Source organism: Balaenoptera borealis (assembly GCF_965194805.1).
Source record: "Balaenoptera borealis genome assembly, chromosome: 8".
Taxonomy (NCBI): Eukaryota; Metazoa; Chordata; class Mammalia; order Artiodactyla; family Balaenopteridae; genus Balaenoptera; species Balaenoptera borealis.
The window spans coordinates 2,466,492-2,483,382 of record NC_138865.1 but is presented as its reverse complement, the minus strand read 5'-3'; the positions used below and the strand labels follow the sequence as shown (position 1 = coordinate 2,483,382).

The 16,891-nt window shown below is 40.7% G+C and overlaps 1 protein-coding gene across 8 annotated transcripts in view; it reads left to right on the top strand.

Annotated features, from left to right (window-relative positions):
• The window catches only part of NEK1 (NIMA related kinase 1), a 232,585-nt gene that overhangs the window by 156,395 nt on the left and 59,299 nt on the right, over positions 1–16,891 (top strand). For all 8 annotated transcript variants that reach the window (XM_082402100.1, XM_082402099.1, XM_082402098.1 and 5 more), the window contains 4 exons: positions 1,075–1,206; positions 3,064–3,129; positions 3,213–3,441; positions 9,632–9,784. In XM_082402100.1, coding sequence (XP_082258226.1) covers positions 1,075–1,206; positions 3,064–3,129; positions 3,213–3,441; positions 9,632–9,784 — 580 coding nt within the window. The remainder of the gene's footprint in view (positions 1–1,074; positions 1,207–3,063; positions 3,130–3,212; positions 3,442–9,631; positions 9,785–16,891) is intronic.

Genomic DNA, 16,891 nt, shown 5'->3' with positions numbered 1-16,891 from the left:
AGCACCATTTGTTGCCAAGAAGATTGTCCTTTCTCCATTGAATTGCCTTTGCTCCTTTGTTAAATGTTAGTTGACTCTATTTCTGGGCTCTCTGTTCTGTTCCATTGATTTGTTTGCTGTACTTTCATTAGTATCACACTATCTTGATTACTGTAGCTTCTAGTAAGTCTTGAAGTCAGGTAGTATCATTCCTCCAACTTAGTTCTTCTCCTTCAGTAGTGTGTTAGCTATTTCCATCTCCGTTTGAGCAAAATAGATACTGGTGTAAAATGAAAGTACAGAAAACTAAATATTAGAATTGGATTACTATCTTATGCTTAGAAGATGCTCAATAAATATTGCATTTGAAATATTGGTATTTACTCAACAGAAATTCTTGTTTACTGGCTTGAAGAAGAGATAGAAGTTGGGAGTGACTTGCTGCCATGTTCCTGTGAGCATACTGCGAAATGCCATTTCCTTATATTTACTGAAAGTTCAGAACATTATTTCACATTGTTTACAGAGTCTAAATGTCAAGATAAAAGCAAAAACATATATGAATATAACAAATGGTATCTTTAGTGAAGTAAATCTTATTTCCTGTACTTTTCAATTCTTTCTTTCTTATTTATGTTGACAATTTTATAATCAGGGCTCTCATGTTGGGTGATTGATATTCAGACTTTAAGATTGTGCCAAACTTGTAGAATTTTCAGAAGCGTTTCTTTTTGAAGTATAAGATTAGTAAATAATCTTTTTTTCTTCTCGCCAAATTTTATAATGGGTTAAAATTAGAGTAAGAGGACTAATGTTTAATCTTTTGGAAGGCTGTTTGTGAAACACTGTTAATGCAATGGAAAGGAGTTATTTAGTACTACGTGGCGCATGATTAGGTTTACATGTGAGGCCGGAGATGCTTCTCTGTGTTCGCTGATCTTTCCCCAGCACCTAGCACATTGCCTTGCACAACAAAACTTGAGGAATGAAAAAAACTCCTTGTGGTTAGAGTGTATAGACAGTGACCTTATATACACCGTTTCATCTCTTCATGCAAATATAAATTCCCCAATGTACTTACATTCTTTGTTACAGTTGGTGGCCAAAGGAATAAAGAACTCTGATGTGTCTCCACCTTCAGGACAGCAGGAAACAGGTGGCTCTCCATCAAAGCAACAGATGAGACCTGTTATTTCTGTGACTTCTGCTTTGAAAGAAGTGGGTATGGTAAGTTTCGTAAAATCTAGAACTCCTCCAAGTCAAAAGATTATTAAAAGGATTAAATTTAATGAAGTTACATTAATTCCTAATGTCCCATTAGGTTTTTCTAGGGAAAAAATTACTTCTTAAGATTTTCATGTGTGGTTTACTCTGAATATTGGAGCCTCACTGGTCTTAGGTTTTATATCTAAGACCACCTGGTAGGTAAGAATATATTGAAATGATTCTCTTTTTTACTTTAAAAGACTATTGGACAAAAAAATACATAGAAATGTATGAAGAACAATGCAGAAAACATTTTTATACCCTAGCACTCACAATTAGCAAGGGTTCACTTTTTAAAAAAATAATGTCTCTCTGGTACTTACTTAACTCTGGGAATAGTGTCCAGGACGTGTACATGTATTTACAACTTTTTGGCATAGCAAATGTTAGAGGACTCAGCATAATTGCCCTTAATTCATCAATTATTTCTTTAACCTTCTACTTTTGAATCTATCATGTCATATGGATAGTAAAACAGAGAACTGTGGGCAAGTAGAAAGTTTAAACTTGGAAGTATGTTTCGGGCATCTCTCTGAAATGTGAAAAACTCTGTTCTGAGGTTCAGGGAAAGGGGCTCATGGTGTGGAATTTCAGCCTAGAGCTCCATAGGCAGAGGGAAGAGTCCTGAGTCATATTACACATTACCCTGATTCTGTCCTTTCCTGGTCATTGAAGTCTGTGCCTTTTATTTGTTGAATTTCACGAAGTTTTTGCAGACAGCACTGACGTTATTGGCACACCAGTCTTTTACAGCCTTTGTGTTTATCTTGAAAATAAGATTGAGTGGGAAATACCAGCCTTGGTCACCCTCAAGGACTTGATATAGGAAGCCACTGTTGCTCAAGCAGGTGTAGTCTCTCTTCTCTCTGGTAACGAGTGTGTGCTGCGTTGTTCACTCCAACTTCAGATGCCCCTGTGCGGGCCCTTCCCGGTCCCCAGTCTCACATCCCACGTAGCTGCTCACCTCTCTGGTCGTAGCGACTGCTAATGCCTGCCACTTTACTGGGTAAAATGCTCTTTGTCTGTTTTACATGTATTACTTTAAAACTGACTACTATTTAATAATATTTGAGGTAATCCATGTAACTAAATGGTTTTTCTTTATGTGTCTTCTTGCTAAATATCACTTCCTGAAAACTTTGAGAACCGCTTTTCCTTGCCCTGAGTCTTCCAGATACCTTTGCTTTCGCAGTTTTCATAACTACTAATTTCTTCTTTTCATATATTTACAAATTCTAGATCGTCTAGATTACTCTGATTATACTAAACAAAAAACAAAATTTATTTTATCTTTAGTACCAAGGACTCAGAACTCTTTATTTTTACTCTTTGCTTAGGGAGAAAAGCCAGTTCTCAATTATGTTTAGTAAGTAGTATGGCTTAATAAGAATATATGTACCTGAAACATAAAGACAGCTTCAAAATAACACAGCCTGTCTTGAATTATTCATCCATCAAAACTTCCCTAGCTCTGAGTATATGAATTAATTTTTAAAATTTCTACAGTAAATGTAAAATTACCCAGAATCAGGTGCCAAAGAGGAAGAGAATATAGTTAAATATGTGATCAAACAATCCAAAAATATGACAAATAATTGAGAACTGGCTCTTCTAGTATATATTACATCTATTAAATGATAATATGTAACTATTTCTCATTGCTGGTAATGAAGAAAGCTGTGTTAACATTTTACAGGAATAAAAAATTCACAAGGAGCATGAAATGTTAATGAAAACAAAAAGTAAAAATATCAAAAATTTTAAGGTGGACTTTTAAAATAACATTATTTCTTACTCTGTAACTATCTGTGTTTAAAGGACAGAAGTTTGACTGATGCCCAAGAAACCTCAGAAGAAATGCAGAAGACTAACAGTGCTATTTCGGTAGGTACAATTTTCAAATTTTCTCTCTCAATCATTTTACTTAATAGTATACCTATTAAAATACAACATTTTAACTGTTTCAGAGTAAGCGCGAAATACTACGTAGATTAAATCAAAATCTTAAAGCTCAAGAAGATGAAAACGGAAAGCAGAGTCACTCTGAAACCGGTGCAGTAATTGTTCACGAAGACGCCAAAGAGCAGGAAAAAGAAAAATCGGTTTCGTCGGATCGCAAGAAATGGGAGGCTGGAGGCCACCTGGTGATTCCCATGGATGAACTGGCACCGGACGCGTCCTTCTCTGTGACTGAAAGTGCGTATGAGCGCACTCGTGTCCTGCCTGGTGCGGCCTGGCGCGCTTAGAGGGGCTGAGAGAGGCTGGAAGGGTTTCTGTAATAGGTGAAACGTGGCGAAGACGATTCAGCTTTCACATGGCAAGGGTTTTTCACAACAGTCTGTAGCGTGAGAGTGGGAACTAGCGGCGCACGTTTAAATTGTGTTATTGCACTTTAGGCCTTTCTCCCACGTTAGAGTCACCTATTAGCAGGGGTAGTTCTTGGTGAGAATCAGAGTAGTGAACTTCAGCAAAGACTCAGAAGGGCCCATCGGCATTGAGCAGGGGTGTCGAGAGGGTCTCACGCAGTGACCCCTTTGCTCAGCGATGATTCCTGAGCCGCTGCCCGTTTCTCGCATGGTTCCTGGCTCTGGAGGTGCAGCAGGGAACCAAGAGACACACATGCTCGCAGGAGGCTCACTTTCTGAAGGGCCGGTCTGCCCATCAGCTAAGTAAGTGCAGTTCTACGTGAGTTTTCTGATGGACCGCTTTGGTAGAATTCTTTCTGGAGTTGGAGAAGAGTCCACAGGCTCCACAGCAAGCAGTTCTGTATTGGGTCCCACTACCTGCCACACACACTGCTGAGCAGGGAGGACACCACAGTGGTTGAGACAGAGCCCCTCCCTGAGAGCAGAGTGCGAGTCAGGGCATTGGTCAGTCGCCAGGAGGTGGTTTCTGGATGGCGTGGCGTGCTGAGGGGTGAGACGCGTGAGCTGCCCTGAGCCCAGGACGTGGGGGAGAGCCTGGGACCCTGGGGAGCTGATGCAGCTAGCACGGACGCGAAGGTGAGAATCCCCGAATCCTCCGGGGAGGGAGGGGTGAGCGGGCCCAGAGCACGGAGAAGCCGCAGCTGGAGCGGACCGTGCCTGCAGCAGGCTCTGTCCGCGGCCAGGTAGGAAATAGCTTAGGCTTCGCAGGCCGCAGGGACTGTGCTGCCACTTCTCCACTCCGACACCGCTGCGCAGGAGCAGCAGCAGGCACTGTGCAGAGGTGCTCGTGGGGCCGCGTTTCCAGTACGGTGTTTTTTTTTTAGGGACACTGACATTGTGATTTCATAAAATTATCTTTATATCTTCTTTCTTCTCTCCAACTTTCTCTTTCTCCTTTGCTGTCTAGAGTGCTCATGATTGCTTCCTGGGGCGTTTTTGTAACAACTGCTTTAAAATCCTTGTTAGATCATTCTCGCATGTGTGTTACATTGCTGTCGGCAGCTAGTAGCCACCTCCCGAGAGAGTTAAGGTTTTCCTGGTTCTTCTTATGCTGAGTAATTTTGACTTATGCCCTAGACATTCTGAACATTCTCTTGCAAGGCTCTGGTCTTGTTTACATCTGATGGAGAACATTGATAGTTTTGCAGTCGGCCCAGTTAGCGTCAGGGCCTGAGCTCCCACCTGCCTTCTGTGGCCTGTGCTCTCAGTGTCGGCTCCTGTTTCAGAGCCTGGCAGTGCCTCTTGACCTGTCCGGCTGTGTACCACGTGGCGACTGGTCTGGGACCTGGGTGGTCCTCGGTTTGCTGGCTCAGTTTTCAGTCTTTGATACGCAGCACAGGATCAGATCCACGTGTGCACAGGAGGTGAGCGCAGGTAATAGCAGGCAACTTCAGGGGGTTGCCTTCTGGAGCTCCTTTGTCTGCACTGTCTCCCTGGTGTTTTCTGTCTCTGGTCCTCTGGTCAGAAAGCTGAGGCTCTGGTTACCTCACTCTGCCCTGTGCTTGGAGCAGGGTGGCCAAGAGCCGGAGGAAACAGCCGTGCCGTCTGGGCACCATGTCTCCACCAAACAGGACAGAAGCGTCCTCTCCCCAGCTTTACGGGCTCTGGGTTCTGATTACCCGTGGCAGCGCGTGGGGGCTGGAAAGGAGGCAGCGGAGGGAGGAGAGAGAGATCCTCACCCTCTCCCTCTCTCCAGGCATCAGGGTTCCCCGGCCCGGCCCTTGAGACAGAGTGGAAGGCCCCTCCTCGAGCTTCCTCTGTCCGCAGCCCAGTGCCCTCCCGTGGGTTCCTGACTGGGGAAAACGGGAGGGGGATGGAGTGTACCGCCTGCCGGGGGGTGCTTTGAGTTCCTGTCTTCTTCGCTCACCCGGCTGCTGGCTGCTGCTCGGCGTCCTCATGCGGCTGCTCCTGCGCGGGTCCTGGTCCTTAGAGCTGTGTCAGTGGGGGGCACGGCTGACGCGTGCTTATTCCTCCCATCTTCCCAGGAGTCGGAACTCTCGTCATCCTTTAGACATGTAAACACTACGGAAAAAAGCGCTTCTTATACTTATCCATGTAGTTTCCATTTCTGCTGTTCTTAGTTTCTTTGTTCAGATTTATGTATCCACGGTATCATCTTCCTTCTTTTAACGTTTCTTGCAACGCAGGTGATAGATTCTTTCAACTTTTGTATACTGAAGAGGATTTTTACTTAATTTTATACCTTATTTTTAAATTAATAGAGTTAATTATATAATTTTATAAGGTATAATTTAAATTTTTTTAAATTTAAAAATTGTATACCTTAATTTTTAAAAGCTGTCTTCTCTGGGTATAGAGTTCTAGGTTGGCAGTGTCATCTTTGAGTGCTTTAACGATGTTGCTCTGTCGTCCTTTTACTCGCGTTGTTCCCGACAAGAAATCAGATTTACCTTTGTTCCTCTCTCCATAACATGCTGTTGTCCTCTGACTGCTTTTAAGACTTGTGTTTATCACTGGTTTTGAGCAGTTTGACTGTGAAGTGCCTTACCATAGTTTTCTTCATGTTTCTTTTCCTTGGGGTTCACTGAGCATCTTGGGTCTGTGGTTTATCATTTTCATCAGATTGGAAACGTCTTTTCCAATATTTCTTCAGGTATTTTCCTGTGCTGCCTCCCCGTCCTCTCAGGGCTGCAACCTCACGTGTATCAAGTTGTCCCATAGTTCACTGATGTGCTTTTCATTGTTTAAGATTCTCTTTTTTCCTGTGCCTTTCATTCTGTAGAGTTTCAGATTCACTTATTTTTTTCTGCATTGCCTAATCTAGTGTTAATCCCATCCAATGTATTTTTCATCTCAGATATTGTGTGTTTCATCTCTAGAAGTTCGATTTGGGTTTAAGTATCTGCCATGTCTGTACTTAACGTTTTGATCATATGGAATACAGTTATAAAAACTTTATTAGTGTGCTTGTGTGAGAATACTAATGTCTGTCTCCATTCTGAGTCCATTTTCATTGGTTAATTTTCCTCCTTATTATGGGTCATATTCTTCTGCTTCTTTGCATGATTGGCAATTTTTGATTGGATGCCAGACATTGTGAATTTTACCTGGATGGGTGCTAGGTTTTTTTGTGTTTCTGTAATTATTCTGGAGCTTTGTTCTGGAATGCAGTTAAGTTAGTTGGGCTCAGTTTGATTCGTTTATGTCTGTTTTTAAGATTTGTTAGGTGAGATCAGGGCCACATTTAACTAGAGTGCAGATTCTTCCTAGCACAGAGGGAAAGCCCTTCTGAGTGTCCAGTTCACCACGAATTATGATATTTTCCAGTCTGGCTGTGGGGAACAAGCAGTGTTTCACGTCCTGTATTCCCTGTAGTCTCTCGCCTGGTTCTTTTCCTACCTGAGGTCATTTCTTCACACATTTGCTCCCTTCAGTGGTCTGCTGAATACTCAAGGCTACCTTCTGGAAGTCTCTGGACTTCTCTTTCTTCTGCCTTAGTCTCCCAAGGGTTGGTCCTAGCTCTGTCGCCAGAACTCAGGGAATCTGCTGGGCTCTGCCTGGGTCTCCCTCCTGAGCTGCAGCTGGAAACTCCCAAGGCAGCAGGAGGGGCCGTCACAGGAGTTGTCTTGTTTGTTTCTCTTCTCCCAGGATCCATGTTCTTACCTCTTATCTTACTTCTTGTCCAGTGTCTTGAGACTGATGTTTTATATATTTTGTCCAGTTGTTTTGGTTATCCAGGCAATAGCATAACTCTGGTCACCCTGTTCTATCTTACTGGGAGTGGACGTACTTGAGACCAGTTTTTAGAGGCTGTTGCACTCATCTAGACAAAAACTGAAGACCTTAACTGAGAGATAATAAAATCAGACATATGTAAGAGATTCTCGAGGACAGACTTGTAAGGGCTTCAAGGGAAACTCTTCTACAAGTTTGTCAGGGCAAGAACTTTGAAAAGCAGATGAGGAAGCATCAGAGTTAGGAAAACTGAGAGTGTGGTATGGATTTACAAGAAAAAGAGACGGCAAGACGAGGGCTAGAATATCTGCACTGAGTTTGTCGGTAGAGGCATGGTGACCTTGATGAAAGCAGCGTCGCTAGAAGGCTGGGGGCAGAAATAGAATCCAGGGATTAAGAAGCGCATGGCAGCTGAGGAAGGAGCCTCTTCCAGAAGCTAAGCTGTGAGGAGAAGAGAGATGAGGGTGGTGCCAGGTGCTGGAACCTTACGGAAAAGAGCTTTGAGGATAAAAGTGCATCCCCGCACACATTTTAGTACTTGCCTGACCTCTGTCGCGGTGCACATGGGAACCCAGCGTCCCTTCCGGTGCCTGCGCTGGCGCCCCGTGGCCCCACTGCCTCTCGCTCTGCCCCTTCTGCCTTCGTGAGGCTCCCTTCCCACCGCTGGCGCCCAGCCGCTCTTTCTACTTCACGGCCCTCCTCCCCTCTCCTCTTTCCCAAGCCCTTTGCACAGCGGGCTCCTTTCCTTCATTCGGACCCTGTTGTTCCACTGCCCCCATTTCTGAAGCCCTCCTTGTAGCAGAGCTCTTCACAGTATTGTCTGTGTACAGCCAGCTGCTGGCTCTGCACCTTCCCCCCACCCGCTTCACCCCATTTCCCACCCTCCCCCTTTAGATTGCTTTGGCACCTTTATCCAACACCACGTGGCTGTAAGCTTTGGGTCGGTTCTGGGTTCTTTACCCTTCTTAACTATCCTTTTAAAAATTGTTCCTTATTGGTAATCATTTTCCCTGAACAAAACTGAAATTACCAGCTAATCTGCAGATATTTACTTTCATGGACTAGTACACAAAAATTTGTATTAACATGTATTTGGTCACCTTTGAAAGTTTATATGACTTACACTCCATAATAATATCCTGTCTGTTACTGCTAGGTGCCTATATGCTTCATGTATTATTATCAAATGTTCTAAAGACTCAAACTTCAGTAGGTCCTTTTCTGGTTTTTGCTTTGCTAAATTTTAGTAAAAAGGTTTACCCCAAATTATTATTGTCAAAAAGGAAGTGTCAGTTGTCTACTTACGATAAATAAGGTAAAACAAATTTTCTTAGAAATACTTTTCTCTACTTTTAATCCATATGCACATTTATCTTAAGATTTTTTTTTCTAGTCTCTTCAGTGAAATTTACAGAAGCAAAATATTAATTTATATTTTATCTATTTTTGTACTACCCCAAATTATTCTTAATTATCTTAGGTTTAAAATAATTTTTTTTCTCAAATAAAAATTTTACAGAAACATAATTTATGTTTTTTCCATTTTTATATTCCCTAAAACTAGAGTTTAATTCATAAGTGTTTTAAAAGGCAACTTTAGATATATTTATTATTAGTAGTATTAGTTGCTTTTGTTTTTTTCTATCATTTATTATTCATTCGCTGAAAGTCCTTTTTTTGGGTTTGGTTTTGCTTTTTTATGTTGATGACTATTTATTTTTTTATTTAATTTTTATTTTATATTGGAATATAGTTGATTTACAATGTTCTGTTAGTTTCAGGTGTACAGCAAAGTGAATCAGTTGTACATATACGTATATCCACTTTTTTAAAGATTCTTTTCCTATATGGGTCTTTACAGAGTATTGAGTAGAGTTCCCTGTGCTGTACAGTCGGCCCTTGTTGTTTATCTATTTCATATATAGTAGTGTTTATATGTTAATCCCAAACTACTAATTTATCCCTCCCCCCCCCAACCTTTCCCCTTTGGTAACCATAAGTTTGTTTTTGAAGTCTGTAAGTCTGTTTCTGTTTTGTAAATAAGTTCATTTGTACCATTGTTTTAGGTTCCACATGTAAGTGATATCATATGATATTTGTCTTTCTCTATCTGCCTTCACTTAGTTTGATAATCTGTAGGTCCATTTTTAAGCACCATCGTTATATTCTCTTTGTGATGTAACCTTTTTTTCCTGTGAAGCACTCAGTTGGATAGAAGATCTTAAATCTGCCTTAAGAAATTTTTTTATATCTTTTTCTTCTAGAACATACAGTGGGAGAGGTTATTAAATTAGATCCTGGTGGATCTCCAAGAAAAGTCTGGGGAAGAAGTCCTACAGATTCTGTTCTAAAGATACTTGGAGAAGCTGAACTACAACTTCAGACAGAACTCTTGGAAAACACAACTATTAGAAGTGGTAAGCAGAGAAACTAGTTGTTTTTCTATACTACAAATAATATTAAAAATGGAATTGTATTTTTAAAGATGTGTCTATTTTAAATGAATTGTTTGTAATAGACTACCTTTTGTTATAATAATTTTCTAGTTAGCTGGAGAATGGTTGCATTTTCTGGGGAGTTGTCTCAAATGGTAGTCTTGAGTTTTGATCTGAAGTAACCTGGGTGGGATCTAAAAATAAAGGAAGAGGAAATGTATACGGGAGAGGGGGGAGCCGGAAAAATAGAGCCGTCAGAATGCTGTTTCACGTGAAGAAAGATGGAGTAGCAGTGCGTTGAGATGAGTGGTGTATGTTTAATGGGGATTCAGGAGTCGAGTGGACTGAAGGACTGAAAGATCTTGTCGTAGGCACGGCAGGCGTTGTCCTAGGCCTGGGAGGATGCGTTGGTGTGAGGCAAGAGGAACGCGCTTGTGGTCCACGAGTGCGATGGGTCTCAGTGTTACAGCTGCGCCAAGAGGGGAGTGCTCCTGTTATCAAACAGGTGTTTTAGGAGTTCTCAGCTTACTCAAACCAAGAGGGAGTCGAAGACGGATTTTCTTTTTTGGAAGTTGTGTCAAGGCTTGAATGTGTGTGTATGTCACTTTTCTGTGGGTTCATGCTCGCTCCCACCCTCTCTTTCTTTTTATCTGCCTCTCCTTAAAGCTTAGAGTGAAACTTATATCCAAAACTGACACAAGAATAACCTGGGAGGTGAAGCTACTCACATTATGTAAAAAGGAATTAGCCAGATGCTGACAATTAGCTACGGAAATGAACCTACATACTTATTACAGAAGTAGCAAAAGTAGGTTGTTCTTTCCTTATTAAGAGTGAACCTCCCAGCCGCTAATCATTATAGCATTTCTTTAATATTAAAGGGAAAAAAAACAATTTGAACAAAGTGTATAAAATCATTTGTTTGAAAAAAGGGCAAGTACATGAGTGTGTATATTTGTAATCAATTTGTTCACACTCTTGGGTCTGGAAGTTGTGCAGTTGATGCCAAATAACAATCACAACCAAAAAGACAATACTAGTAACAAATTCCTACACCTCAGTCTGAGCCTGTTCTCAAATGCCCCAGGCGTTATTTAGAAAGAAGTGCCTCCAGGCTAAAGCATTTCAAAAATAATAAAAATTTCAGATTATTTGGTAGTCTAAAAGTCCTAAATATGTTCATTCCCATTAGAACTATTACATTTAAATTCAGATTCCTCTTATGTAAAATTTTTATTGCTTAAATAAATGTAATAATGGTCTATGATAAGAGTTAGGCAGTGTGAAAGCAGGACTCTCCTTCTCCATACAAATAGTCCACCTACATAGAATTGGAACTGAAATTTTTTTTATGATTTGTCTTTTTAAATATCCTATTTACCAACTATTGAATACTTATTAGCTGTGCATACTATTATGTGTTTGGTGGTAAAGCTACAAAGAGTAAAAGATGGTCGTTGCTCTCAGAAGGCAGACACAAATGAAAACAAATAAAGGGTAATCTTGCATGAAAAGGGCAAGATTAGAAGTACCCACAAAGTTAAGAGGCAGTGCAGAGATGTTTATGTAGTTGGCTTTATCTGTGATAGTAGAAGGCTTCCAGGCGCTGTCATCTGCTGTTTTTAACATTTCTCTTCTAACTACATTTAACTACAAGAAGATGCTCTGTGCTGAGATTTTAAGACAAAGAAGCTACAGTTGTTGGCGTCACGGAGATCACAGTGTGTGGCAGAGGTGTCGCCTGTGAGGCGGTGTGGGCCCACAGCCGGGGGGCTCCGGGCTACCAGCACTGCCCCGTGTCATTGATGCTGCTAGGCTTTTTGGGCCGGGGAAGGCCACAGAGAGGGCAGGTGCTTTTGAGCTGGGCCAAAGATACAAAAGAGCCCACTGGCTAGTTAGGGGAGAGGACGAAATTCTAGGCAATTTGCAAAGACGCAGAGGTTTCGTTAACATGTGCGAGAGCATCTTCATGTCATGGAAAGAAAGTTCTGGTTTCATCACTTGCCAGCAACCATGGGGCAAATTCCTCTGACTTTGACTTCCAGGTGCTCGGTGTGTAGAATGGGAACACTGTCATTTAGGACTGTTTTGTGGATTAAATGACAAACAGGATGGACTTGTGTTGTCTTTAGTCTTCCAATCCTTATGTCACTGTCTCTTTCATCATTTTGATTGTTGAAGCTCTTTTGTGATAGATTCCTTAGGAGGAGCTCATGTGAACAATGCAGCCAAAGATTTTGCATGTTCATAAGTTTGTGTGAAGACTTTCTTCTTGAAGGTAGGTTTGGCTAAATATAAATCCTTGACTTACATTTCCTTTCCTTGAATGTCTTTAATGGATAACACTGTTGTATTGTGACTTAAGGCATAGCTGTCAGGAAGTCTGGTGACAATCTTACTTTCTTTTCCTTTTAAATGGCTTGGTCTTTTTGTTTGGATACTCAAAGGATATCTTTTTCCTTAAAATCCAATTTCTTAAAATATATTTTGTTGTTGGTTTTTTGTTTGTTTGTTTGTTTTTAGTACATGGTTGGTTTGTTTGTTTCTTTTCATAGACTTTTGTTTTAGAGTATTTTTGGGTTCACAGCAAAATTCAGCAGCAAGTACAGAGAGTTCCCATATACCCCCTTCTTCCACACATGCAGAGCCTCCCTAACCATCACTCCCCACCAAGAGTGGTGCATGTGTTACAGTCGATGAATCGACATTGACACATTATTACCACCCCAATCCATAGTGTACCTTAGGGGTTTAGTCTTGCTGTTGTACTTTCTGTGGAGTTTGACAAGTATTTACTGACCTTTATCCACCATTTCAGTATCATACAGAATAGTTTCCTGCCCTAAAAAACCCCTGTGTTCTACCTGACTATCCCTTCCTTCTCCCAAACTCCTAGCAACCATTGATCATTATACTGTCTCCATAGTTCTGCCTTTTCCAGAATGTCCTATGGTTGGAATCACACAGTGTGTAGCCTTTTCAGACTGACTTCTATCACTTAGCAGTATGCATTTAAGTTTTCTCCATGCCTTTTCCTGGCTTGATAGCTCATTTCTTTTTAGTGCTGAATAATATTCCATTGTATAGATATACCACAATTTGTCAATAAAGGTTATTTAATAGGTTGTTCACCTATTGAAGAATATCTTGGTTGCTTCCAGGTTTTGGCAATTATGATTAAAACTGCTGTAAACATCTGTGTTCAGGTTTCTGTGTAGACATAAGATTCCACCTCATCTGAGTATATGCCAAGGAGCCCAATTGTGATTGTATGGTGTAAGAGTATATTTAGTTGTGTAAGAAACCACCAAACTGTCTTCCAAAGTGGCTGTGCCATCTTGCGTTCCCACCCATGTGGACTGAGAGTTCCTGTTGCTCCACATTGTTCAGCAGTATTTGTTGTTGTCACTGCTGTGGGTTTTAGCCACCATAGTAGGTGTGCAGTGGTGTTACCTTGTTTTAATTTGCAGTTCCATAACGGCATACGATGGGGAGCATCTTTTCATAGGCTTCATTGCCTTCTGTATCTTCTTTGGTGAGGTGTCTGTTCAGATCTTTGGCGCATTTTTTTTTTAATTTTTATTTATTTATTTATTTATTTATTTATTTATGGCTGTGCTGGGTCTTCGTTTCTGTGCAAGGGCTTTCTCTAGTTGCGGCAAGCGGGGGCCACTCTTCATCGCGGTGCGTGGGCCTCTCACTATCGCGGCCTCTCTTGTTGCGGAGCACAGGCTCCAGACACGCAGGCTCAGTAATTGTGGCTCACGGGCCTAGGTGCTCCACGGCATGTGGGATCTTCCCAGACCAGGGCTCGAACCCATGTCCCCTGCATTGGCAGGCAGATTCTCAACCACTGCGCCACCAGGGAAGCCCTGGCGCATTTTTTAATTGGGTTTGTTTTAGTTTTGGTTTGGTTTTTTTAATTCTTTTTGGTAACTATGTAAGGATGGATTTTTTTATATAAATTTATTTATGTACTTATTTATTTTTGACTGCGTTGGGTCTTTGTTGCTGCACACAGGCTTTCTCTAATTGCAGCGAGTGAGGGCTGCTCTTCGTTGCAGTGGGTGGGCTTCTCATTGCGGTGGCTTCTCTTGTTGCGGAGCTCGGGCTCTAGGCATGTGGGCTTCAGTAGCTGTGGCTTGTGGGCTCCAGAGCGCAGGCTCAGCAGTTGTGGCGCATGGGCTTAGTTACTCCGCGGCATGTGGGATCCTCCTGGACCAGGGCTCAAACCCGTGTCCCCTGCGCTGGCAGGGAAGTCCTGGGTTGTTTTCTTATTTTTGTTCTGAGAGTTTTTTGTGTGTTTTGGTTAACAGTCCTTTGTTTTTATTTCATTTGTAAATATGTTCTCCCAGTCTGTGGCTTGTCTTCTTATTCTTTTGACAGTGTCTTTCACGGAGCAAAAGTTTTTTAAGATAAATGAAATTAGCTTATTAAATGTCTTTCATGGATTGTGCCTTTGGTATTGTATCTAAAAAGTCATTGCCAAACCCAAGGTCACCTGGATTTTCTCCTATGTTATCTTCCAGGAGTTTTATAGTTTTGAGTTTTACATTTAGGTCTGTAATCAATTGTGAGTTAATATTTGTGAAGAGTGTAAAGTTGTTTATTTGCCTGTGGATGTCCAGTTGTTCCAGCACCATTTGTTGCTAAGAAGACTGTCCTTTTTCCATTGAATTGCCTTTGCTCCTTTGTTAAATGTTAGTTGACTATATTTCTGGGCTCTCTGCTTGTTCCATTGATTTGTTTGCTGTTCTTTCATTAGTATCACACTATCTTGATTACTGTAGCTTTTAGTAAGTCTTGAAGTTGGGTAGTGTTATTTCTCCAGCTTTGTTTTTCTCCTTCAATGCTGTGTTGACTAATCTGGATCTTTGCATCTTTATGTAAACTTCAGAATCAGTTTGTCAATATCCACATAATAACTTGCTGGGATTTTAATTAGAATTGCATTGAATCCATATATCAAGTCGGGAAGAACTGACATCTTGACAGTGTTGAGTCTTCCTATCCATGAACATGGAATATCTCTTCATTTGCTTAGTTATTCTTTGATCTTTTTCATTAGAGTTTTGTAGTTTTCTTCATCATGGTATATTTTTTAATATGTAGTTTCCAGTCTTTTTTAGGAAAGTATTCTTGAATTATAGTTTTCTGAGTTCTTTGTTCTGTTCCTTAAGTATACTTCAGAGACTTCTAGGTATATTTTGGATCTTTTTTGCTTATCACTTTCTCTTGAATCCTTTTTGTCAATTTTTTTCTTTAATTAAAATTTTTTTCTCCTATTTACCTTCCATATCTCTTAAGACATTGTGTGTTTTGCTTATATGATCTTGTTTTTTCTAGAATCTTTATTTTTCAGATTTTTTTCCTTCTTTTCTAATCTTTCCTGAGCTCTATCAACTGCCTCATTTCTGATTCTTTTCTCACTGTAATTGTATTATATTGTAATTTATATTTTTATGTTGTTCTCTTATATCTTCTACCATGTTCCTAGTTTTTCTATTTGATTTTTAAGTAGTAGGTTATAATTTTAATTTGTTTCATGGATTTTTATTATCTCTGGCCCACAGAGGACACTTGGCATTGTCTGGAGACTTTTTGGTTGTCACTGATAAGGTTACTGTAGGTATCCAGTGGGGAGAGGCCACACAGAGTGCATATTGTAACAAGTGTTCTCCCAAAACAAAGAATTATCTGACCCAATAGTGCCAAAGTTGGGAAACACATCTATGGGGACATTATTCTATTTCTTCTTCTTCTTTTTTTTTTTTAAATTAATTAATTAATTTGGTTGCACCGGCTCTTTGTTGCAGCAGGCCGGCTCCTTAGTTGTGGCTCCAGGCCTCCTTAGTTGCGGCATACAAACTCTTAGTTGCAGCATGCATGTGGGATCTAGTTCCCTGACCAAGGATCGAACCCTGGCCCCCTGCAATGGGAGCACAGAGTCTTATCCACTGTGCCGCCGGAAAAGTCCCTCTATTCTACTTCTTATTCTTTTTTTTTTTTTCCTGACAGTAACTTTGTATAGAATTTAACAATGATCCTTTTATGTTACTTATTTTCATGTGAAATTAGATTTGCTAAAATTTTAGGAAGGAAGAGTGGGTAAAAATAGCTTTTCTAACTTTATAACTTGAGCTTCCTCTTCTGTTATTTTTATGGCATGTTTAAAAACCATGGCCTCGTAGAGTCTGAGCTCTTCTGTCTTTGCTCCTTTCCCCCTCTTTTCTCTGTCCTTTGTTTCTGTTATCCCTGCACAGATCAATTTGGATTTTCTTTCCAGCAATTTCTCCTCAATGTGGGGCTTTGATCTCAAAGGGCGCTTCAGGTGGTTAGTTTCGAGAATTCTTAGGAGCAGACTGCCCCACCCTTTTTGACTTCTCCATTGGTCCTTCATTTTAAATGAAAATTGGAATGTGTAAAAACACTTCCTGTTTTGGCTACCCTCCTTATATTGGCCAATCGTGCTTGCCTGTGAATACTTGCTGGCTTTTTGGGGTTCTCCTGATCTGGGATCTGTCGGGTGCCCCATTGTTTCCCTCTGCTTTCTTTTGCACAGATGCTATTGCCACCTAAGTCTGGAGCTGACTGTGATTTGTCCCTTTTCACATGTGTTTTGGGGGCTATGAGGTCACCTAGATTTGCTTTAGATGTTATTTGTGGGCGTTTGGTTCTCTTGGTTTTGTCTGTTTTGTGGGGGGGTTCAGGGAAATTTAAAAAAATAAAACAAAAAACAAAAAAAAACTATGTTCTTTGCTATCTTGCCAGAATTTCTCTATTTGGCTTTAAATATTTAATCCATGGATGGTGTTGCTCTAAAAATTTTTGTTCAATTTGACTATTCTTCCCTTCTTAACATGTAACACCTATAACTCTCTACCCAAGAAAATAATTCATGAGGGAAGTTTGCCTATAATTTTCCTTTTTTGTAAAGTGCTTATGGTGGTTTGGAATTAAGGTTTGCCTGACTTATGAAACAAGGTGGGAAATGTCGACTGAAAAAAAAATGCACAACCTAAAAGTTGAGAATTATGTTTTATTTGGTGAACCAAACTGAGGACTTAAACCCAGGACACAGCATCTCAG